A 27256-nucleotide genomic window follows, 5' to 3' on the forward strand; every position below is an offset into this window, starting at 1 on the left:
AGATATAAAACAATTGCGAAAGAGTTTTTAAAATATTACAATGAAAACAACCCGCGAAAATGTTCAAAATCAATCGAATTTACAGATTATGTCCACACGCTTCTAATATTCCGTCTTCCTGGGAGTGTATGTATCGTGTGTATATTAATTTATATAGACTTTCTTTAACCTACATTATACATGTAGGGGTGGGGGTGGTATGAAAAATCATTTAGTGCCTAGCGAGCTCAAGAAGAAACACGTCTTTTGTCTGATTTGATTAAGGCCATATAGCTGAAATAGTGCGTACACAAGAATTTATTTATTTATTTATTTAAACAATCATATTATTACTTCTTTCAGTGGCATTTAGAAGTTGGTGTGATGAAGTAAGACGAGTTCTATGGACGTCGCACTAATTGTAATAAAGAAGTTGTTCATCCATATAACTCGTTTTACTTAATCATATTATTCTTTATGAAATAGCACTTGGCGCAGATCCATTTTGCATTCTTAAATATTCTCAAGACGATTCATTGTTTTTAATATGCAGAAAACGAATAATGTCAACTCACTACAGCAACTTACAGCAACTGTACTTTACTCAGAAAGTGTTATCTCAAATATAACATTTGACCACTTTCTAAATGGCATTGTGTGTTCATAACATTACAGCACATACGTATATTTTTTATTTCCTTACTTTTTCGAGATTTAAATAGCTATATATTTACATGGATGTGCCACATAGAGAAGTCAAATCTACGTGGTGTTTTTTTTTTTTTAAATGTGGTGCCAACTCTCATTTTACAAAACAGCCACAAAATGTCAACGACAGGTGCCCGTACGAGTTATCTGCCCCTGGTGATGTCGTTAACCTAGCGTAAACGGGTCGTGATATCAACACGAGAAGACGTCTAATGACAACTGTCACTGCTTTAAAGGATAATTTCTGACCAGAAACACTGACAACAATGGACGAACCGATGGAGGATATGCAACCAGATTCTACACAAGAAAGTCAATCCTCAGAAACGACAAGGAAAGCGTGTGCTCCTCTCTTGAGACCAGGGAGTATGGGTAAGATTAAAGATGACTCGTGGGCTCCATTTACGACTTCAATATCAGTCGTACACAAACAGAAAGACAGAGTTAATTGACAATATCGAGTCTCAGGGGTAACAGGTTATTTCGTTTCTCGATAGATTCGTGTCTCTGCTGTTTCGTCACCTCTAGTCTAGTTCTTTCCAGTTTCCTTACTGATGACAATAAAATTGTGAATGATCAACAACGACCTGTATGTGCAGTCAGTTTCTTCGATAACATATTTTATTGCTTTTATTTATTACTTTAAGAAATGACTTATGTGTGATGGAATAAATCGTTTGTGTCACAAAATGAGTGATGGTCGAAGTGACAAGTAAATTTGTGTTTGTACAATAATGACTCAAACACCAGTTAAAATACATGAAACATATGACGAGGTACGAAACTGACGAAGGGATATTAAACTGACAAGATGCGAAAAGAACTAGAGGTGACAGAAAACCTGAGATACAAATTTGCTGGGATACGAAATAGGATGAAACAGTCTCAGGCAGAGTATTATAAATAGATATGTTCATATGAATTTTAAGTATGACTAATCAAATTACCCGAAATATTATCATGATTATACTCTGAGACCTCTAGTCCAGCTAAATATTGTATTTTAATTTTTTTTAGTACAGACGTTAATACCATATAATTCTGTGTACAAAGAGATCTACCCACATTAGTTAAGCATGCAAAAAAAACAAACCATAAGGCAATAACTTCTACAGACATATTTGAGACGTGATGCCAAATGCCCACGTTAATATGGCCAGGCTTTTGTTTTACTGGGTCATCAGAGGGATTATCTATTTCTACTCAGAGCTCATATTCAGCCCCAAGGTAGCAGCACATATCAGTATGGAATACCAAGTTGGAAGAAACAACTTCCCAATTCATGCTGAAATTATAACTGTTATAACTAATGTTATCATGAGTATGGCTTGTCAATACATAGGGGTAGCCATCCGGTCAAAAAATGCAAAATTGAAATACAGTAGAGGACAAATGTACAAAGTAATAGTCAAATGTTACAAATAAAGGTCATGCAAACAGTGAATTCAAAATACAAAAGGATACCAATGAACATCTTGCAAACAAAAGACATCATATGTCTAGAAAGGACAATGTGTGCTAAAGAATATGAGTGCACAAAAAGGACACTTAACTGCTAAAAGACAAACGCTGAAAAATAAAGAACGCCAGATGGCACTGCAATTTGTAAACATTCCAAGTTTAATCGGCTTGTCCCACCATGTGTATCATAAATGCATGCTGAAGTGCTCAATGTATTGCATCATTACGTACCTACATTTTTTTCTGTGTCAATGCAAGACGATACACTTGCTAAAATAAATTACTTACTACTTGTTTAATGACCCCCACCCCAGCGTTTTTGTCAGTCACATACTGCAAAATGTGTTGTATTTAGCGTTTGAAGTTCACTTCTAAAATAGCCGCTACGAACATGTGTTTACAGCCAGCGCTTCCGTTGGAACCTGTTCTGAAATATTAATTATGAAGAAGTTTCCATGTGATTTGACTTAAATATGCATTTCAGAGATAGAAACTAACATTTTAGTCCACTAGTCCTTATAATGATAACATACAGCAAAACCCTTAACAATGGCAAGTTTCTACTACTCAGCTACCACTAGTCCTTATGATACCTTAACTATTGGGCAATTTGGCAAGGACGACAGGACTAGTGCCATTTTCTTTCGCTGCATAATGGGATACATATTGTATTGTGGCCTATGTATCATGATGCTTGTTGTATTGTGACCTTGCTGTATTGTTTCACCCCTACAACCCTGTACAACCTACCCCTATGATATATGACTGGTCCCTTAGCCTTACAAGTATGCTTGTTACCACATTTTCTTGAGTATAGTGCACACCCGAGTATAATGTTCACTTCCCTCTAGCGGATTCAGTATTTTGGAAGAAAAAAAATCGAATATTACGTGCAGAAAAAATTACACCGTACCCCTTCAGCAAATTCTGGTAAACAAACGGGTAATGAGAAACTTGGTCAGTACAAATTAGAAATTTGAGATAAAAAATCACCAGACATGTTGATTTACCATTTAAATAGTATTTTCTCGTAAACTAAGCCGGAAACAGCAATAAGCTGTACACACGTTTTCTTGGAATCTACCAGTGATTCAGTCAAGACACACCCAATGATATAACTTTACAGGATTTTAATGCGAGGATCGGCAAAAATTGTATCTGAAACTATTTTTTTATCAGGAATAATATATTCCAGAATCTTGTTATTTTAGTTGCAGCTATGACTAAATATATTTAAAATATTTATAACCCTAAGCGAAGCAGCTGATCGCTATTGCCAGGCATTATTTTTCACATAGAACCAGTTTGACCAGTCACCGTCGAGGCTCCTGCTCACGTGATCGCAAGAATGCGGTATGCTACATGTATAAATAATCAGGATAATCCTATGCTTAGGACAGTTGACCATTTAGAAATAGTTTTAGCATCACAAGTTGGCCCATGTTGACAAAGTGAGATGGGTGGTAGCCGCTCACAGCTCAGTAAGGGATCTGATGGAATCCTTGAAGATGGAACCTGTGAAGCATTAATTAAAATATAGCATTCACTTGTCAGGCTGAAGATCAAGGTTGATTCTCCTCCTGCATCTATTTCCAGTGATGATGACGCTGACTCCTGAAGATTATCAGAATGAATACTGGCCAAAGCTGCAGGGAGCTATTGCTCAACTCCTGACCATGGACCCCGGAAGTTATATCCCAATATCATATGAACAGATGTACAGGTAGTTATTGGTGAAATGACTGCTCCCAATGTCATCATTCTAGCTTCCTTGCACATCAGTGATAATGTTATGCACTTCCGATTAGCGAACTGATGACAGATAGGATGATCTTTGACCACACAATGCCATTTAGAAAGTGGTCAAATGTAACAAATTGGTTTATTTGGGATAACACTTTCTCAGTAAAGTACAGATTCTCCTAGAGAGGGGTACACAAAGTACGCGATCTAGACTATATGTTGTTGAACTTTCATTTTTTGCGGAAGCCTTGGTGGCTGAGTGGGTTAGATCGCTGACTTTGTGTGATGGTGATTAGGTGCCTCACTCTGGCAGTGTGGGTTCGAATCCTGGATGGGACTCAACCCAAATAAGTACGAGAATCTGTACTTATTGAGAAAGTGTTATCCCAGATATAACATTCGTTACATTTGACCACTTTCTAAATGGCATTGTGTGTTCATAGCTTTCAACCATGGGAGCTGTGCCAATTTACACTTGTCAGAGGGGTACACAAAGTATGTGATCTAGACTACCAGTTGTCGGACTTTCATTTTTTGTGGAAGCCTCGGTGGCCGAGTGGGTTAGATCACTGACTTTTTGTGGCGGCGATTAGGTGCCTCACTCTGGGAGTGTGAGTTTCAATCCCAGATGGGACTAACCCCCCAAAATACTAGAATCTGTACTTTACTGAGAAAGTGTTATCCCAAATATAACATTTGTTACAGGATGAATAATGATTTTCAAAGATGTATTTTAACAGTGCTGAATTCTGTATTTTAAAACATGAATGTCAACTGTTATTCTCAAAAGTCTACAATGGTCTTTTAGAAGTTGGGAAACAAATACATGACACTTTTTTATTTGTTGTAAATGACATGTGAGGGCTACTCTTGTCCCTTCATCAGGTGAATACTGAGTGTTATTCTTTGTTCATGTGATGTGCATGATTAGATGATGTGAGTCTAAGACTGCATCCTATGATATCCTGGGATACAGAGACAAGCCAACAAGGACAACAGGGATATTGTCATACCTCCATGTCGGAATGTTTGTTTGTTTGTTGTTTAACGCCACACTCAGCAATATTCCAGCTATATGACGGCGGTCTGTAAATAATCTAGTCTGGACCAGACAGTCTAGTGATTGACAGCATGAACATCGATCCACGCAATTGGGATCGATGACATGTATCAACCAAGTCAGCGAGCCTGACCACCTGATCCCGTTAGTTGCCTTTTACGACAAGCATAGTCGCCTTTTACGGCAAGTATGGGTTGCTGAAGACCTATTCTACCCCGGAATCTTCACAGGTCCCATGTCAGGATGATGAGATCTTATTGGTTCACATGATCTTGATGTAATACTATGTATCCCGCCTTTGTTGGAAAATTTCTGAGAGGGAGAATAAATCCCAAATACCCCGCCACGAAGAAGACAGGCTGCATGTGGATTTCTGAGGGAGAATAAATCCCAAATACCCCGCCATGAAGAAGACAGGCTGCATGTGGATTTCTGAGGGAGAATAAATCCCCTATACCCTGCTTCAAATAAAAAAGCTGTACACTTTTTCCGAGTCATGTGACAAAGCACAAGTTAACCTCAGCTCAAGGGTGATCTGATGTTCCTCTGTTCCAGCTGTGTGTACAAGTGTGTGTGTAAACAGTTCTCGGAGCGGCTGTACTCCGATCTGCTGGCCTTGATGACGTCACATGTCCAGATGCTCAATACACAACTCGAGGGCAATGTAAGTTGCATGTACTCTCTCTTAGCAAACCTCAGAATGTTAGCGTTGTGCAGAGACAAGTAAACCTTTAAGAAATCCAGCTGATGTCGATATGTGGTGTATTCATTATGAAACATGTTATTATGATTGTGAATGTGATATGAATGTTATGTGTAAATATAATTGATGTAGAAAGCCTTTGTGATAATGATTACACAGCCTCAGCAGCAATATGATCACTTGAGATGAATTAGGAATTTGTTCTGACATGTTTGAAACACAATTTTCCAAAGTCATCTGAGAACTAGTTGCTCTTACGTTTTCAGTCTTATTTAGATTTTAACATATGTTTGACAGGAAAGAAATAGTGTACCTACCTATCCTAACTTCCACTTCATGTAATCCAAATGACTTTTGTTTGTTTCGTCTTTGTAATGCTTCTCAGTAGATAACTGTAGAAACATATGATATTTCGAAATTATTTAACTTCTTGAATCTGTCTTGATTACAGAGATTCCTGAAGGCATGGTTGGTTGGCTGGTTGGTTTGTTGTTAAACACCACACTCAGCAATATTCCAGCTATATGACGGTGGTCTGTCAAAATTTGAGTCTGAACCAGACAATCCAGTGATTATTATCATGAGCATCGATCCAAGTCAGAGAGCCTGACCACCCAATCACGTTAGTTGCCTCTTACAACAAACATAGTCGCCTTTTATGGCAAGCATGGGTTGCTGAAGACCTACTCTACCCCGGACCTTCATGGGTCCTGAGGGTATGGCGTGAAATCATCTATATTCATTGTGTTTAATGTTTCAGATGGAGGATTCAAAAAAGTTTATAGAATGTTTCTCCTACACAATGCATCAGTATCTCCAAGCCCTGGCTGTCATCGTCCCCATCTTTAACTATATGGTGAGAGAGGCATGCTGCCACCTTCTACTTCTGTGTAGTGATATGGGTGTGGAAGAGCACCCAGTTACTATATACTTGTATTTCCTGTGTTGGTCCTTGGTGGACAGAGCCCCCTGAACACATGCTTGTTGATCCTTGGTGGATAGAGCCCCCTGAACACATGCTTGTTGATCCTTGGTGCATAGAGCCCCATGAATACTTGCTTGTTGATCCTTGGTGCATAGATCCCCCTGAACACATGCTTGTTGATCCTTGGTGGACAGAGCCCCATGAACCCATGCTTGTTGATCCTTGATGGATAGAGCCCCATGAACACATGCTTGTTGATCCTTGGTGGACAGAGCCCCATGAACACATGCTTGTTGATCCTTGGTGGACAGAGCCCCCTGAACACATGCTTGTTGATCCTTGGTGGATAGAGCCCCCTGAACAAATGCTTGTTGATCCTTGGTGGACAGAGCCCCATGAACACATGCTTGTTGATCCTTGGTGGACAGAGCCCCCTGAACAAATGCTTGTTGATCCTTGGTGGACAGAGCCCCATGAACACATGCTTGTTGATCCTTGATGGACAGAGCCCCGTGAACACATGCTTGTTGATCCTTGGTGGATAGAGCCCCCTGAACAAATGCTTGTTGATCCTTGGTGGACAGAGCCCCATGAACACATGCTTGTTGATCCTTGGTGGACAGAGCCCCATGAACACATGCTTGTTGATCCTTGGTGGATAGAGCCCCCTGAACAAATGCTTGTTGATCCTTGGTGGACAGAGCCCCATGAACACATGCTTGTTGATCCTTGGTGGACAGAGCCCCATGAACAAATGCTTGTTGATCCTTGGTGGACAGAGCCCCCTGAACCCATGCTTGTTGATCCTTGATGGATAGAGCCCCCTGAACACATGCTTGTTGATCCTTGGTGGACAGAGCCCCATGAACACATGCTTGTTGATCCTTGATGGATAGAGCCCCATGAACACATGCTTGTTGATCCTTGGTGGACAGATCCCCGTGAACACATGCTTGTTGATCCTTGGTGGATAGAGCCCCCTGAACAAATGCTTGTTGATCCTTGGTGGACAGAGCCCCATGAACACATGCTTGTTGATCCTTGGTTGATAGAGCCCCCTGAATACTTGCTTGTTGATCCTTGATGGATAGAGCCCCATGAACACATGCTTGTTGATCCTTGGTGGACAGAGCCCCGTGAACACATGCTTGTTGATCCTTGGTGGATAGAGCCCCCTGAACAAATGCTTGTTGATCCTTGGTGGATAGAGCCCCATGAACACATGCTTGTTGATCCTTGGTGGACAGAGTCCCCTGAATACTTGCTTGTTGATCCTTGGTGGATAGAGCGCCCTGAACACATGCTTGTTGATCCTTGGTGGATAGGGCCCCCTGAACACATGCTTGTTGATCCTTGGTGGACAGAGCCCCATGAACACATGCTTGTTGATCCTTGATGGACAGAGCCCCATGAACACATGCTTGTTGATCCTTGGTGGATAGAGCCCCATGAACACATGCTTGTTGATCCTTGGTGGACAGAGCCCCATGAACACATGCTTGTTGATCCTTGATGGACAGAGCCCCGTGAACACATGCTTGTTGATCCTTGGTGGACAGAGCCCCCTGAACACATGCTTGTTGATCCTTGGTGGACAGAGCCCCCTGAACACATGCTTGTTGATCCTTGGTGCATAGAGCCCCATGAATACTTGCTTGTTGATCCTTAGTGGATAGGGCCCCCTTAACACATGCTTGTTGATCCTTGGTGGATAGAGCCCCATGAACACATGATAGATCCCCCTGAACACATGCTTGTTGATCCTTGGTGGACAGAGCCCCCTGAACACATGCTTGTTGATCCTTGGTGGACAGAGCCCCCTGAACACATGCTTGTTGATCCTTGGTGCATAGATCCCCATGAACACATGCTTGTTGATCTTTGGTGGATAGAGCCCCCTGAACACATGCTTGTTGATCCTTGGTGCATAGATCCCCATGAACACATGCTTGTTGATCTTTGGTGGACTGAGCCCCGTGAACACATGCTTGTTGATCCTTGGTGGGTAGAGCCCCCTGAACACATGCTTGTTGATCTTTGGTGGACAGAGCCCCCTGAACACATGCTTGTTGATCCTTGGTGGATAGGGCCCCATGAACACATGCTTGTTGATCCTTGGTGGACAGAGCCCCATGAACACATGCTTGTTGATCCTTGGTGGATAGAGCCCCCTGAACACCTGCTTGTTGATCTTTGGTGGACAGAGCCCCCTGAACACATGCTTGTTGATCCTTGGTTGATAGAGCCCCATGAACACATGCTTGTTGATCCTTGGTTGATAGAGCCCCCTGAACACATGCTTGTTGATCCTTGATGGATAGAGCCCCATGAACACATGCTTGTTGATCCTTGGTGGACAGAGCCCCGTGAACACATGCTTGTTGATCCTTGGTGGATAGAGCCCCCTGAACAAATGCTTGTTGATCCTTGGTGGATAGAGCCCCATGAACACATGCTTGTTGATCCTTGGTGGACAGAGCCCCGTGAACACATGCTTGTTGATCCTTGGTGGACAGAGCCCCCTGAACACATGCTTGTTGATCCTTGGTGGACAGAGCCCCCTGAACACATGCTTGTTGATCCTTGGTGCATAGAGCCCCATGAATACTTGCTTGTTGATCCTTGGTGGATAGGGCCCCCTTAACACATGCTTGTTGATCCTTGGTGGATAGAGCCCCATGAACACATGATAGATCCCCCTGAACACATGCTTGTTGATCCTTGGTGGACAGAGCCCCCTGAACACATGCTTGTTGATCCTTGGTGGACAGAGCCCCCTGAACACATGCTTGTTGATCCTTGGTGGACAGAGCCCCCTGAACAAATGCTTGTTGATCCTTGGTGGATAGAGCCCCATGAACACATGCTTGTTGATCCTTGGTGGATAGAGCCCCATGAACACATGATAGAGCCCCATGAACACATGCTTGTTGATCCTTGGTGGACAGAGCCCCGTGAACACATGCTTGTTGATCCTTGGTGGACAGAGCCCCCTGAACACATGCTTGTTGATCCTTGGTGGACAGAGCCCCCTGAACACATGCTTGTTGATCCTTGGTGCATAGAGCCCCATGAATACTTGCTTGTTGATCCTTGGTGGATAGGGCCCCCTTAACACATGCTTGTTGATCCTTGGTGGATAGAGCCCCATGAACACATGATAGATCCCCCTGAACACATGCTTGTTGATCCTTGGTGGACAGAGCCCCCTGAACACATGCTTGTTGATCCTTGGTGGACAGAGCCCCCTGAACACATGCTTGTTGATCCTTGGTGGACAGAGCCCCCTGAACAAATGCTTGTTGATCCTTGGTGGACAGAGCCCCCTGAATACTTGCTTGTTGATCCTTGGTGGACAGAGCCCCATGAACACATGCTTGTTGATCCTTGGTGGACAGAGCCCCATGAACACATGCTTGTTGATCCTTGGTGGACAGAGCCCCGTGAACACATGCTTGTTGATCCTTGGTGGACAGAGCCCCCTGAACACATGCTTGTTGATCCTTGGTGGACAGAGCCCCCTGAACACATGCTTGTTGATCCTTGGTGCATAGAGCCCCATGAATACTTGCTTGTTGATCCTTGGTGGATAGGGCCCCCTTAACACATGCTTGTTGATCCTTGGTGGATAGAGCCCCATGAACACATGATAGATCCCCCTGAACACATGCTTGTTGATCCTTGGTGGACAGAGCCCCCTGAACACATGCTTGTTGATCCTTGGTGGACAGAGCCCCCTGAACACATGCTTGTTGATCCTTGGTGCATAGATCCCCATGATCACATGCTTGTTGATCTTTGGTGGATAGAGCCCCCTGAACACATGCTTGTTGATCCTTGGTGCATAGATCCCCATGAACACATGCTTGTTGATCTTTGGTGGACAGAGCCCCGTGAACACATGCTTGTTGATCCTTGGTGGATAGAGCCCCCTGAACACATGCTTGTTGATCTTTGGTGGACAGAGCCCCCTGAACACATGCTTGTTGATCCTTGGTGGATAGGGCCCCATGAACACATGCTTGTTGATCCTTGGTGGACAGAGCCCCCTGAACACATGCTTGTTGATCCTTGGTGGATAGAGCCCCATGAACACATGATAGATCCCCATGAACACTTGCTTGTTGATCCTTGGTGGACAGAGCCCCCTGAACACATGCTTGTTGATCTTTGGTGGACAGAGCCCCCTGAACACATGCTTGTTGATCCTTGGTGGACAGAGCCCCCTAAACACATGCTTGTTGATCCTTGGTGGACAGAGCCCCCTGAACACATGCTTGTTGATCCTTGGTGGACAGAGCCCCATGAACACATGCTTGTTGATCCTTGGTTGACAGAGCCCCCTGAACACATGCTTGTTGATCCTTGGTGGACAGAGCCCCATGAACACATGCTTGTTGATCCTTGGTGGACAGAGCCCCCTGAACAAATGCTTGTTGATCCTTGGTGGACAGAGCCCCGTGAACACATGCTTGTTGATCCTTGGTGGATAGAGCCCCCTGAACACATGCTTGTTGATCCTTGGTGGATAGATCCACGTGAACACATGCTTGTTGATCCTTGGTGGACAGAGCCCCCTGAACACATGCTTGTTGATCCTTGATGGATAGAGACCCATGAACACATGATAGAGCCTCATGAACACATGTTTGTTGATCCTTGGTGGATAGAGCCCCATGAACACATGCTTGTTGATCCTTGGTGGACAGAGCCCCCTGAACACATGATAGAGCCCCATGAACACATGATAGAGCCCCCTGAACACATGCTTGTTGATCCTTGGTGGATAGAGCCCCCTGAACACATGCTTGTTGATCCTTGGTGGACAGAGCCCCCTGAACACATGCTTGTTGATCCTTGGTGGACAGAGCCCCCTTAACACATGCTTGTTGATCCTTGGTGGACAGAGCCCCATGAACACATGCTTGTTGATCCTTGGTGGACAGAGCCCCATGAACACATGCTTGTTGATCCTTGGTGGACAGAGCCCCCTGAACACATGCTTGTTGATCCTTGGTGGACAGAGCCCCATGAACACATGCTTGTATCTCCTGTGTTCATTTCAAGGCAGCACTCAGGATCAGATTGAAGTATTGTTGGCAGCAACATGAGTATTATAAGATCGCACTCAGCAACACTGAGCTAGGCTGTTTGTTATACAAACAGCAATGATGAAGAATATACTAATGAATAATAATCATTTCATCATGTTTATAATTTATTGTCTAAATAACATTAAATGTAGTTCATCATCAATATGTTTGGCTTCTTTTCAGAATCGATTTTATGTAGAGAACAAGTTAAAGAAGGATTTGAATGAGGAATTGCGGCGACTGTTTCGAATCCATGTGGCAGACCATCACATCAATAACTTACTGCGTGAGTTCATTGTCTGTTCCAGCTAGGTCAAGAACACTTTGTAAGCTTTGACTATGAGATGTAATGTAAGTGTAGTGGGTCTGTGTCCTCTGTTTCCATATCAGGGGCATGGATGGCCTGCTTGTCTAATATAACCCAATTTGGCATGCAGAGTTGTGTCCCTTGAGCGTTTAATGGTCTTTTGTGATCATAGGTTTGAATCCCATATTTGCCCTTATGATCATTGGTTTGTCAGCACAGTAGCCATAGTGGTAAACGTCTAAGACCGGCATCACTTTGTGCTTTCATCTGACATTAAGTCCTGACATAACTGAAATAGAGCAGCTTGCAACCATCTTTAATCCATCAGCATTTTTTTGATACTTTAGAACGAGAAAATCCAGAAGAGGTTCTTCATTTCAATATGCAAAATAGTATTTCTGCAAATATATTTTTATCATGATTAATAAAATTTTTTACTTATCCTGCATTACTCCTTAATGCATTCACTGCTTACTTACGACAACTAGAAGGACAGCGCTGCGAAGGTCCTGGGTGAAGAAATAAAGTTGTTGTTCTCAAGTCCCAATCAGTGGCCTTCCGTCGCTGTCCTGTGACCTTGATGACACCTAAGGTCATCTTCACATCACTGCTTGTCGCAGCACAGCTAGGACGTGTCCAAGCGGAGCTCTCCTTTTGGATTAATTTTAGACCTTCAGTTTGTCTACAATCTTAAAAATTGATCTGCGATGGGTGATGTATTCTTTTCATATTACTTTCACCATGTTGTGTAGTTTTATGTGAATTAATTAGGCGTGAAAAGACGCTTGTCTTTTTTCCCGCCAAAATATTGTTGTTCGCCGCCATTTTGAATTGTGTTACAATCGTTTGCCTGCCAAGGTAGTCATATTGTTTACAATTCTCAGCTACGTATGTATAACATATTCTTATGTTCTTAAATATTACTAGCTTTGGCGTAACAGTGAGTTGCGTATACTAAAATTATTGTATACTTTTTCAACTCGTTAAAAATATGGTTGCCGATAGATTAATATCAAATCTACGGCTTTCTTCCAGTCCCGCTTCATCAACAATTCTTTTATTGCGTACCTATGTTTATGCGATTAAATAGTTTTTTGTTGGTATTTTTGGTTTTACATTGAGTTGCGTATATGAACTATTGTATACTCTTGCAACTCGTAGTTTTTGCCGATAGATTATTGTTCAATTCTATGGCATTCTTCCAGTACCGCCTCATCAACAATGGCGTAATTGTGTTTGTTTTAAACATATTTTATTGACATATATGGTCAACGGGATTGGGCAAAAGTTATCCAACTTAGGTGGCCCTTTCCCTACTCTATATGTACAGACATTGAATATACATATATATATGTAATTGTGTAACTTATGATTGAGCGTGGTATTAATTGTCGTGGGAAAAATCTTACAAAGATTATCATCCACGTTGTTTGGTTTGCGCGCAGATGTGCTCTCCAAACCCCAAATGAAAATATAAATACCCTTGGTTTACATTGGGTTGCGCATACAAAAATATTGTATATCCTTGCAACTCATAAATTTGCCGATAGATTAGTGTTCAAATTCTTCGGCACTCTTCCAGTATTATCTCATCAACAAGGGTTTCATTGCGTAACATACCTTTGAGCATTTTACTAATTGTCGTGGAAAAAACCTTACAAGATTATCATCCACGATTGGTTGGTTTGCGCGCGGATGTGCTCTCCAATCTCTAAATGTAAATAGCCTTGGTTTACATTGAATTGCGTATATAAAAATATTGTATACCCTTGCAATTCGTATTTTTATCAACAATACCGGAGGATTTTGTGAGTATCGTAATTGCTCCTATTTTTTCAGCCGCCGGACACTTCCAGATACATGTATGATAATCTGTGACGTCGGCGACAGCACCAGCACCAGCGTATCGAGATGCTATGATGGGGGTAGATTAGACGCAAGCCTTGATCCAGTCAATACTTTTGAGCTTAGCGCTGTTCCAACATATCCAGCATAGACCTGCGCCGAGCGCAGCGTCTGACTGCTACCCAAAGCGCTCCTATTACGCAAACGTCGCACGATCAGCTTAGCGCTGTTCCAACATTCCAGACCTGCGCTGAGCGCAGCGTCTGCGTATCAATCAAGGTCTCTACAATGACGTTAGCCCAAGGCTTACAGTGTACTCTGTTACGTAACCGGCACATGATCAGCATTATCAGAAGTCAGTAACGCCCTCCCCTGATAACAGGGTAAATAAGAGGGACACCACGAGGTCATTGGAGGAAGCCTTCTCCAAAACTCACATTTGCTCCGTGATTTAAGCGACCAATATCGTCAATGTTTGCAGTGGATCAGAATCTATTAGAGGATAACCCTATCTGATTAGATCACTTCCAAACTATGGTGTTTTTCCTACAGCGTCAGTTTGACCACAGGAAAATTCATCTTGAGACCGTTCTGACGGTGATTACCGTTACACCCAAGACTTTATAGCGTTTCCAACTGAGATGCTGGTTTCAAGGGCAGTCTATTACGTCAACCTTGATCATCTACTCCCCTGTTCAACGAACAGATCGCAGACACGCACGTCAAGTTCCCAAAAAGCTTGGAAAGTCCAAGTCAGGGAATTATAAGCCTAGACGCGCGTTTCTCAGGGAAGACCAGCATTCCCTTACTGAGAAAGGGAGTGGCAGAGACAAGTCTCAAGGACGATTTCGTACTTATCGCACTATATCATGGTGTCCGTATAAGGGTAGAGTTAACCCCACCGTTGACCACAGTTTGATTGGGAAAATCCAACATAGACATACTGTTGGTAAGAAGAGCTGTAGAGTGGGTTCACAACCCAGTCTTTACTCCGGGGTTTTATCCTCGCACCTACCTGGTACTCATGAAGGACCCAGACAAGATGAGAGTGATCCACAATCTCTGTGTTCAACGAACGTTTGATTCTTCATCAGTCTCGACTATCCATCCCAACCGTAGACTTTTCAGGTCCAGTTCATTAGGGTTCACTACCAATGGTAGTATTTCCCATTTGACATGTCAGTGACACTTATGGCTATTTACAGGAGTAATGAAGCCAATAACTATCTACACGTGACGAACACTTGGTTCGAGTCGTAGATGGAGGGCGATCTACTGTATCATCAACACATGTCAATAACTGGGATAGACAATCAACGAGGCGAAGTCGGGAGTATTCTCCTTCCTATTGACTTCAGTTCATAGGAGACCTGTTTAAGACAGACCAGGATATCCTATCTGTACCGAGGGACAGATGGCACAAGTTTCTACTTCTTTTGTCATCTACTCTACACCAACCACACACACTTCGCCAGTGGCAAGTGTTGCTAGGGTTAATCACCTCGGCACAGGAGTTAACTAGCATGGGCCGCTTACAACAGCGACCAATTCAATTTTTTCCTGAACCCTTACATCAGGAGTCAGGATCCACTCAAGGCCATCACTCTACCAACTAAGCTAGAGCCTTGCCTCAATTTGTGGCGCTGAATGTCTGCGGAGTCTGTTTATTCGGGTTTTCCCCGAATACACACCTGTTTGTGGACGTCCCCTTTCAGGGGTGGAGTCTTCACTTACAAGACCAGATAAGCTCAGGGCTATGGCCCGGCGCACAATGGAAGTGGCACATAAACAACTTGGAGTTGGAAGCTTTAATTCTGGCTATATCACATTGGCAGAATCAACTACAGTTAGCCCGACTCGCTATATCCACAGACAACAGCACTGCGGTGTGGTGCCTGTGCAATCGGGGAACAACACACTCCCACTCTCCACTTCTAAGGACATTCAGATTTCTTCCATCTAGTGGATCGGCTGTGACTAAGGTTCATAGTTCAGCACATCCCCGGATGTAGAAACATACTGGCCGATACTTTATCACGTCCAGACAGGGTGGCTCCCACTGAGTGGAAATTTCTCACAGAAGCATTCCAGTTACTGCTTCAGGAATTCAGGCAACCAAACATTGACTTGTTTATTACTTGCCTAGGCCACCAACTCATGACGTATATCTCCCCGTTGCCGGATCCGCAGACTTGGGCGGTGGACGAGTTCAGTATCACTTGGGAAGGGCAAAGAACTAAAACTCTTCTGCCACCACTTTTACTTCCCAAGGTGCTACAGGGGATCAAGGAGACAAGGTATCTCGATCTCTCCTTTGGTCGCACCATGGTAACCGGCGAGAGGGTAGTTCTTCAAGCTCGGAAAAATCTAAAACGATTCACTTCCCCTCTCACAGTGGTCCAACCTACTCATCCACCCTCAACAGAAAATTGCCTCACCCAACGTCTGCACGCATGGTTCGTCTTTAAAAGGCGTTTAAGTGCGAAGGGTTATTTCGACACGGGCAGCAAAGCTATAGCTTTAGTTCATCGTTACTCTCCCAGAGACGACGATGACAAGTGGGGATCACTTGAGACTTTTTACAGGGAAGAAAAGAATCAAGACCCTACGATTGCGTCACAATTCCTAGAGGAATACCTCCTACATTGCGTACCCAAAAACACTTGGAAGGTAGCACCATTACTACGTAATTGGCTGCAATTATCTTAGTGTTGGCCGTTTCCGGAAAATCACAGTGTGTTTAAGGTCACGGAACTACAGGCCATATTATGCTCATTCAGGTTTGAGGATCAGAAGGCCAAGTTCCAGCCACCTGATTGGGACTTGAACGTGGTACTTCGAGGTTTGCGAGGGCCCCCTTCGAGCCCCTCATTGCATCCTCATTTTCAAGCTCCTTCCCAGCGCGTGACACCTTCGTTACACTCTCGGTATAGTATAGAGAGCTCCGCGAACGGGCCATCGCTGTGAGGAGCTTGGACATCACCAAGGAAACAATGGTTTCTCTTGGCATTAGCAATGGCGGTACGGGTGAGCGAACTACATGTGATCGACTCAACCCGGATCCGTTTTGAGCATGGGACGCACGGAACGGGACATCTAGGGTTATGCTGGGATTTTATTGCTAAAATCTACTACCAGGCCAACCCGACCGTTCTTCACCATCCCACCGATATCGACTATTGTGGGAATCGTACATGGTGAAGTTCTCCTGGGCTCGGTGCGAGCAGTTCGAGTTTTCATTCGACGCTCCAAGACTAGGCGTGGTTCGTCCACGACAGAAGTTAGTCGCATAATCGCAAACACCATATCTATATGGTTACGCGCAGTAATCCTTCAGGCCTACGAGATCATCAAACGGAACTCGCCGAGAGCGAATTACCCTCAAGATCTAAAGGTGTCAGCCTTACCAGGGCTCAACACGGCAATTGTGGTTTTGGAACAATCACGGAAGGATATTTCTGGAGATTCGACACATATTTTCGTTAGTCATAACCTTCGCGTTGTGACTCTCGAGGATGTCGAAGACGTTCGAAGTTTGGCCCTCTGGTTGTTATCCTGCAGATTGCCAACCACTGACGCAAATAATGAACTCGCCCTATACAGAGCCAGTCAACTTCCATGTGCAGTCACTCAGTCGCCACCAGTGGAAGAATATTAGACAATCTTGTTTGTCAGCGACGGCTCTATGACGCAGTAAGTAAAGAATTAGCTGAATAGCTATTATTTTCTTTATTACTAAGCGTGTATAGGGAATTTCTCTTTAATTCCTATGTTCAATGTTTTTGATTTTTAAACAACCCTACCGTAATGGCGTTTTTGTCTGAACTTTTCCGCTTCACGGTTTATCGACCAAATGGGGTCGTATTGCAGGGTGTGAATTATTGAGGTTTCTGTATTCTGAAGGTTTACCCACCTCCAAACCGTCCGATACAGATGCATTAAGGAGTAATGCAGGATAAGTAAAAAATTTAGTAAAATCTAAATATTTTTTACATTTGTATACTTATCCTGCATTACTACGCTTAAGGCCCACCCGTCGTTAGACTTGCCTCCCCACTTTGGCTTCAGAAACCTCAAAAGTATGTTTTTCTAAGAGCTTGGGCGACAGGCAGTGATGTGAAGATGACCTTAGGTGTCATCAAGGTCACAGGACAGCGACGGAAGGCCACTGATTGGGACTTGAGAACAACAACTTTATTTCTTCACCCAGGACCTTCACAGCGCTGTCCTTCTAGTTGTCGTAAGTAAGCAGTGAATGCATTAAGGAGTAATGCAGGATAAGTATACAAATGTAAAAAATATTTAGATTTTACTAAAATTGATAATTAGTCTTCTAATATTCACACCATGCTTCAGCTCTCTTGGAAGAAGTCAGCTGCCAACCATTCGCCATCGCACCACCTGTGATGGCTAACCTCATGAGAAATCTTCACTCATTAAACTCAGGTAAGTCTCACTTCATTCACAACTTTGGCTGATTTATGACCAGTATCTGATTAGCACTGTAGAAGTTTAGAGAATCTCATCCGAGTGTCTTTTGATCTCACAGTGGCCTGCAAAGCATTGTGCTGCAATTTCATTGTAGTGATATCTTCTAGGAGATATCAGGGCAGTTGGTAGCCAAGTGGTTAAAGTGTTTGCTCATCACTTAAGGGGCGGTGGCGTTGCCTAGTGGTTAAAGTGTTTGCTTGTGACGCCGAAGTACCGGGTTTGATTCCCCACATGGGTAAAATGTGTGAAGTCCCTTTCTGGTGTCCCCTGCCCTGATGTTGCTGGAATAGTGCTAAAGCCAACTCACTCACTAACTCTAGGAGACAAAGTTTGATCTTACCCAAACGATATAGCCTGTAGCAGCCAATTGTGGATGATTATGTAATGAACCGGAAGCAATTTGTGTGGATGAAACTTCTTTATAACTGTTGTGACGTCTTGGTGCAGATGCTAGCATCTCCAACAGGCATGTGAAATGTCTACATCAAGCAGAATACAGGTCCATGGGTTGTGAAAACAGTATTTATGACAATTGGATTTTAAAGCATGTAGATGTACGCAAAGGTATAGGTAATTGCTAGGAGCAAGTAGACACTGACTGGAAGGTAAGGAGGGGATAGAAAAGAAGTACCTCATTATTGGCTCAGCTTGCTGTAGCCCAGTCATAGGCGGATCCAGAGGGACATCACCCACCCACCCTTTTTTTTTTTAAACCAAATTTGGTATGTTGTAGACAGAGAGGACTTTGATATTTTGGACCCCTCCCTTTTACAAATGCTCAATCTCATTAAAATCAGATCTTATGAAAGTGACAGTCGGAATGTGATTTCTAATCATGCAATCTCGAAAACTTTAACACGGGGTATTCCGAACGATAGTTACGGGTTTAACGACTGAATCCTTACAATCTAGACCATCCATTAGTCATTCCAGAATGTTTTTTTGTTTAGCGGTAGCGAGAACTAAGATCTGATTTTAATGAGATTGACAAATGCTGGACCCGCCCTTGCCAGTAGAGTTGATACAAAGATGGCCGACCTGCTGTCTGCTGTCAGGTTTTGCCTCTGGAAGATAATGGATGTATATAGATTTGGACTCGCTACATGTTGATACTGAGCAGATCAGAGTCATGTGTCCCCTGTTTTCTGGTTTCAGAGTATGTGAGATTAAAACCAGCTTTATTTGCTAAGTTCATACCCAGTGTTCTTCCACCAACCTCTGTGACGGATTTAGAGAAATATATCGACGAGGTGCAGCAGATGCAGAGGGATATACACCTACTTCCTGACTTTGCACAGTGAGTTGCTAGGCGGAGAAAATGTGTTACCATGGTAACACATACCCCAATATTTTTATTACTCTGGAGAATTTAATCATTTTTCAATTGCACTACTCTTTTGGCACAAGAGTGTGTCATGTGGTCTTGGATTAATACAGAACTGCTTGTTTATCAGCAGATATAGTGGATATTTCATGCGTCAAGTGAAATATCATTTTTCTCTCATCAAGTGAAAGGGGGAATGATGTCTCCTTTCCCTCGTCACGGGATGAGAGAAACATAATATATCACAAGACACTATGAATATCCTATTTATTATGTAGTTTTTGTGTTTTGGGTTGTTTTTTTCATTACAAATGGTAAACCTCAAAACATGAATTCTCCGTCACCATTCCTTGTATTTGCAACTTAAAAAGTCGTTCTGAGTTTGCAAAATCTTTAAAAATATAAACGAAAGTCGCAAAAATTATTTAGGGTCACGGAAATTCTTTATCATACATTTGGATATGATTATATACAAAATCAACTTCAAAAACACATTCATAAAAGATATGAGACCGCTGTTGGAAGCGAAGGAATACAAGCTGGGCTGAGGACGTAGAAAGTAGAAATCCAAGATGGTTGTCCTCCTTGACTAGTAGCATTTGAGGGCCATAATTCTGAACCAGTTCTCAGGGCTTCAAGTTTGCAACAAAATGGAACTGAATATATCTGGTAGAAAAGGTAAACACGGCCATCTTTTCTGTCTTCTGCCAGCAGGTCCAGCTGCATACTCTGAGAACCAGAGAAATCAGGTTTAATCTGGACTGATAAAGTTACAAAACCACGATAGTATTACAAATCAATGATTAACTTAGAATACGGTGATAAGATTACAAAACTGTGATAAGATTACAAAATGGTGATCCTTGTAAGTTATTTTTTAGCCATGACCAGAGCAGGAAGCGGGGTTGTGAGGAGGACATCTCTGTCAACTGACACAAGGTTGGTGCCATACAATACACACGATGGGGACCTGACAATACACAATAGGAACATCACAAACCACAAATGGTACCTGACTACATGCAGATTGTATTTGATAATACTCAGTGGATATTTGACGATACACAATGTATTTTTTACAACACACGGCGGCTAATCAACAAAACACTATAGGTGTGTGACAATACACAACAGTTATTTGACAATATACAATGGGTATGTGACAATACACAATGATTATGTGACAATACATGGCAGGTATTGGACAATACACAGTAGGTATATGACAATACTCAATAGGTATGCGACAATTCACAATAGGTATGTGAAAATATGCAATTGGTATGTGACAATATGCAATAGGTATGTCACAATACACAGTGGTTATGTGACAATATACAATAGGTATGTGACAATATGCAATAGGTATGTGGCAATACACAATAGGTATGTGACAATACACAATAGGTATGAGACAATATGCAACAGGTTTGTCACAATACACAATGGTTATGTGACAATACACAATAGGTATGTGACAATGCACAATAGGTATGTGACAAAACACAACAGGTATGTGGCAATACACAATAGGTATGTGGCAATACACAATAGGTATGTGACGATACACAATGGGTATGTGACAATATGCGATAGGTATGTCACAATACACAATGGTTATGTGACAATACACAATGGGTATGTGACAATATGCAATAGGTATGTGGCAATACACAATAGGTATGTGACAATACACAATAGGTATGAGACAATATGCAACAGGTTTGTCACAATACACAATGGTTATGTGACAATACACAATAGGTATGTGACAATGCACAATAGGTATGTGACAAAACACAACAGGTATGTGGCAATACACAATAGGTATGTGGCAATACACAATAGGTATGTGGCAATACACAATGGGTATGTGACAATATGCGATAGGTATGTCACAATACACAATGGTTATGTGACAATACACAATGGGTATGTGACAATACACAATAGGTATGTGGCAATACACAATAGGTATGTGACAATACACAATGGGTATGTGACAATATGCAATAGGTATGTGGCAATATGCAATAGGTATGTCACAATACACAGTGGTTATGTGACAATATACAATAGGTATGTGACAATATGCAATAGGTATGTGGCAATACACAATAGGTATGTGACAATGCACAATAGGTATGTGACAAAACACAACAGGTATGTGGCAATACACAAAAGGTATGTGACTATACACAATGGGTATGTGACAATATGCGATAGGTATGTGGCAATATGCAATAGGTATGTGACAATATGCAATTGGTACGTGACAATTGCAATAGGTATGTGACAATATGCAATAGGTATGTGACAATACACAATAGGTGTGTGACAATGCACAATAGGTATGTGCCAATACATGGCAGGTATGTGACTATTCACAATGGGCTTGTGACAATGCACAATAGGTATGTGACAAAACACAATAGGTATGTGACAATACACAATGAGTATGTGACAATACATGGCAGGTATTTGACATTATCATATAATGAGTAGGTTTCTCGGCAGGATAAAGCCAACGGATAAAAACGATATCCGTTGGGGTCATATGCAGATAGAGATGCAAATATCAAAGGTCAAGTAAGGACTACTTTCACTGTTTATAAACAAACATGGCGTCGCCTCGTCATTTGGCGATCGAGTCAGAATTAACCATCGGGAATCTGGATAAACTACAGGGATAATTGCTATCATTATCAAAAGAACAGTCTAATATACTGAAAATCAGTGTCTAACTGTGACGTAGCTAAGGTATTTTATAAGTTTTGGCAACTTTGGAGATATAAATTTCGAAACAATTTTGCGAGGGCACGAGGCCTAGCCCACTCTCCTACCCAGAGTTCCATGCGGCCGGCAGCCAGCTAGCATAGTACCTCTGCCACAGGCCAGCGCCATGTGACGATTCGTCACATCTTTCACAGTCCATTCAAGATATTGTATATGCTTTTCATCCGTTTCATGTTTGACAAGTCTACACATTTTCATAAACAAATGACAAAGAATGGTTAACTTTCATTTAGAAAGTATGCAAATACGTAAAAATCTACTTGTTTTTGCGTAGTTATCCTATGTTTACATTGGTTGTACGGCTCCACGTGCTGTCATCGAAGCCCAACGGAGAGCTAGCGACACGGTCACTTTGATGCATAAATATATATTGTCATGCAACTCACTGTCGCAGTTGTAGTAGCATATCTATATAGTTATGCAAAACAATATGTAAAGCGCCCCCAAATACTTGCATTAGTCCATTCTATACTGATTTCTGAAAAAGCGCGTTTGTTTACAAACAAGAGAAAAGTCCGGTCACGTGATATGCAAATTAGCCTGTGGCAGTGGTGTTATGCTGAGTCACCACTGCGACGGAGTGTGGGCCTAGCCAAGCGGGATCAGTAGCCATATCTGTGCTTGTAGAACTCTGCGGCTTGAAACCTTCTCCACAAATTAAAATAGTTGGATTTGGAACCAAATATGTTTGAATTGTTACCTTGTTTCGTTTTGTCGCTGTGTGTACATCTGACTACACTTCTTAACGTTATGACAGACCGACGGTCAACAAAGTCTGACCGTGGCCGTGACGACTCATAGACTAGGGTTAGAGTAGCTTCCCTTTGACAAAGGGCAGTTACTCTAGTGGACAGACCGATGGATTGCCGCGAAAGGCAAATAAAAACAATTGTTGTTTTGCGTATATGTTCCTTCGCAACTGTATAAGAAACAGATTTCAGTTGGAACTATATTGGCTACTGTCACTGTCCGACTGACCCATCACTTACCCTATGACGTATTATATATTAATGCGCGCATTCCAGGAAAACTCGCAATGTTTCAGTAATGTTTGTGAGAGAGGGAAAGCAATTTTGAAGCACAGAATTAAAGAATGACATTATATGATAAAGAGGTTATCACGCTTGTGTGTTTGGGGATGGTAAATATCCTGTATTAGGAATAAACACTATGTATTTAGCTCGCCAAGGCTCGCTAAATACATTGTTTATTCCTAATGCAGGATATTTACCATCCCCAAACACACTCGCGTGATAACCTCTATATACACAATAGGTATGTGACAATACTCAATAGGTATGTGACAATACACACCGGTTATGTGATACCACACTATGGATATGTGACTATACACAATGGGTATGTGACACTTCACAATGGGCATATGACAATGAACAATGGGTATGTGACAATACACAATAGGTAAGTGACAATACACATGTAACAATTCACTCTGGTTATGTGACAATACACACTGGTTATGTGATAACACACAATGGGTATGTGACAATACACAATGGGTGTGAGACAATACACAATAGTTATGTGACAATACACAAGGGGTATGTGACAATAAACAGCAGGTAACGATACACAATGGGTATGGGACAATACACAATAGATATATGTAGACCACCCCTATTTGTGCTGGTTGAGTAAGGTGGTTTTTGTATACATTGTTTTCCTGACCACTCACTTATCAACATTTTTTTCAGAGTCCCAAAAGCAAGCAGTAATTCCCTGTCACCCCTTTGTGGGTAAAATGGAACACATCCATGAACAGTTTTGATGAAGAGACTGGATGAGTGTATTGCATCTAGGAGGGGAGTTGTGTGCTTGGACTTGAACTGTGATCATGCAGGAATTATATGCAAACTACAATCCCCTAATAATTCAAGATAAAAGAAGAGTACATCCAAGATGTGAAAGGGACACTGGAGACTTTGTGTTGCTTCTGTTGGAAGATGATAGTCAAGTGTTGTGACCATAACCATTTGGGACTTGTGATGGTTCTCTAGCCACGAGTCTCATGTTCTAGCCACACCATCTCGTGTGTTGTGTTTTTGACGCTGTGAACGGGCGTGATGGTTCTTGAGCCACACCATCTTGTATTGTGTTCTTGACGCTGTGAGACTAAGGGATGTGTCAGGGCTCTCTGGCCACACCACTATGTATTGTGTCCTTAATTTTTCAGAGTTAGATAATCTTGGCAGTTCTTAAACCACGGGGAATGTGTTTGTGTGTTTGACACATTTAAAACTTGGGTCACACATAGGTACCCAAGACACTATGGTCTGTACTGTGGTGTGCAGGGTTGTGTCCCTTTGTCATGCCAGGATACACTGGTCATAGGTTTGAACCCCAAATTGGCCCCAGTTACCAATCAGGTTCTGAAAACAACACATCATTTAAGTTTAACAGTCTGGTCCCACTCAGCAGTAACTCTAGCCCAGGTGGCTCAATCACTGTGTGTAGACAGAAACCAGAGAACCTTCCAGATCATGGATCCGAGCTTTCTGCTGAAGGATGTGTTTTGATTGGACACTTGAGCAGGTGTAGTATTGATGGATGGCTGAGCCATGACTTCGCTTCCTGGATTGTCCTTGACTCAGTTTTGTGCGTGTTTTTCAGCGGAGCACATTTGCTGAGTCCTGGATCAGGGTATGTTCAGCTGTTAATGAAATCGGGGTCAGGGTATGTCAGGGTTCGGCTGTTGTTTGGTCCCCATTTAGGACTGATAGAATAAGTACGGTCTTTATGTACCTTTGAGGAACAATGTCAAGCCCAAGACACAGGTGACAGGGTTAAGGGTTAAAGTTCTGGGTGTTTTTACATGTACCATTGGTCACAAGTATAAATTGCCCAAATTATTTATTTCATTTGGCTAAATTTTATGCAGTAATTGACATGTTTGATGCAAAGGAATTCATTTTAAATGATATTAGCCTGAAGTTACAAAAGTGATGAATCCTCGGCATCAAATGCTCACTAACACACATGAGTAAACACAGTGTGTTTATTAACATTGTAAATACAAAAGAAATCAGTACTTTTTGGCAGCACTCTTACTCTGTGAATTCTGTTGTGAATCTGTCAGTTTGATTTGCATTGTATGCATGATGTCATCAAATTATGCATTGTATCAAACAATGTATCAAACATGCATGGCATCTGACAATGTTGACAAACAATGCATGATTTTATCAAACAATGCATGTGGTTGAACAATGCATGATGTCATTGAACAATGCATGTGATTAAACAATGCATGTCATTGAAAAATGCATGTCACCAAACAATGCATGACATCTACAAACAATGCACGATGTCATCAAACAATTTTTGATGTCACCAAACAATGCATAACATCTTCAAACAATGCATGATATCATCAAACAATGCATGATGTCACCAAACAATGCATGATGACATCAGACAATGCATGATGTCAACAAACAATGAATGACATCTTCAAACAATGCATGATGTCACCAAACAATGCATGATGACATCAAACAATGCATAACATCCTCTCAAATGATAGAAAGTGGTAGTGACACTTTTCACATCTGAATTAGGAACCAGTTATTTGCTGGGCACTCTAGGAATTATGGTGAACGAGCTCATCATGTTTCATGGCTGGGCAGGGACACGGAGTTGGAGCCACTTGTTGCCAGTTGTTGGACATGCACATGTATGTTACTGCTGTGGAGATACTGCTTCAAGTGTTGGTGTTAATACATAAAGATTTGGCCTCAGCAGAATCATGTGATAAGGCCAGGCTTTTTAAAAAAATTTTTTTATGAATCCTCCGATTCTCCCCAAAATGTAAAATTTGATGAAGTGAAAAGCAGTCATTTTTTTTTTATCCCAGTTACCAGAAATAGGTAAATTGTTAAAAAGGTTAACTCATTTACTGTTGCTATAGATTAAATAGATTATTTAAAATACTATATATGTAATTAAAACCTCTTGAACGAATTATATTGAATTCCCTACTCCTTCTTTTTGTTCTTACCTACTTAACATTTGGATGATATCCATAAAATATCTGAATTTGGATGTATTCTTAAATTTTTCGACCTTCTGACCTGAATGTTTTGGTCAAAAATCTGTAAACCCCCATGGGACATGAAGCATATTGTACTACATTTGTGGCAGTGTTGACAAGTTTTGTCTCATCATACAGGGCAGTTACAGATAGCTATTGGTGGTCCAGTGGTTTTGGCATGGCAGGGTCAGCTGGTCATGTGTTCAAATCCCACATTGATCAGTTATTATCCATGGTCTGTTGGCCCCATTCCTGTGGTTACATCAAATGATGGTAGGATTAGCAATTCGTGGTCAGAATCTGCGATTCCCCCTCAAAACCCTTGGTTTATCAGAACCAGATCGAACCTGTGTTAATCTGACACCTTGATAGGACTGAAATTCTGATAAATGTGACATAAAGCACAACTCACTCATTGCCACCACATAATGTAAAACGGTTCTTCCCAATGGAACACTATCTGGAGGTAATAGACACCTTGTGTTTGTTGTACTATAGTGTGTATATGTGTATAAATTATGTGATCATTTGCTGTATATAAACAACTCCAGCTTGTGCAAACATACCTGTAACCTTGTACATTATTGTAGTACACATGTTTCCATTGAACCACAGCCTTAGCTGCAGTAGACCTGGTGGTGTGTAGCAGGGCTGGGACGAGTCCAAATTTACTACCCGGGTACCCATCCCCCTATTACCCGACCCTACCCAGGTACCCACTGTAGGTGTCAGGAGAGAGAGTATTTAGATACATGTTTGAAACAATCGGG

General features: G+C 42.1%; 1 protein-coding gene across 1 annotated transcript; it reads left to right on the top strand.

Annotated features, from left to right (window-relative positions):
- Positions 1-192: 192 nt before the first annotated feature.
- LOC124115915 (CDK2-associated and cullin domain-containing protein 1-like) lies at positions 193-27256 on the top strand. The gene is made up of 10 exons (XM_046477079.2): positions 193-281; positions 818-1059; positions 3745-3871; positions 5507-5615; positions 6415-6510; positions 11856-11958; positions 18181-18270; positions 19471-19612; positions 20521-20578; positions 24151-27256. Exons 2-9 carry the CDS (start codon positions 954-956, stop codon positions 20570-20572), a joined length of 825 nt encoding a protein of 274 aa, XP_046333035.1. The 5' UTR covers positions 193-281; positions 818-953; the 3' UTR covers positions 20573-20578; positions 24151-27256.

The sequence above is a fragment of the Haliotis rufescens genome, unplaced genomic scaffold (assembly GCF_023055435.1).
Source record: "Haliotis rufescens isolate VD_foot unplaced genomic scaffold, xgHalRufe1.0.p SCAF_27, whole genome shotgun sequence".
Taxonomy (NCBI): domain Eukaryota; kingdom Metazoa; phylum Mollusca; class Gastropoda; order Lepetellida; family Haliotidae; genus Haliotis; species Haliotis rufescens.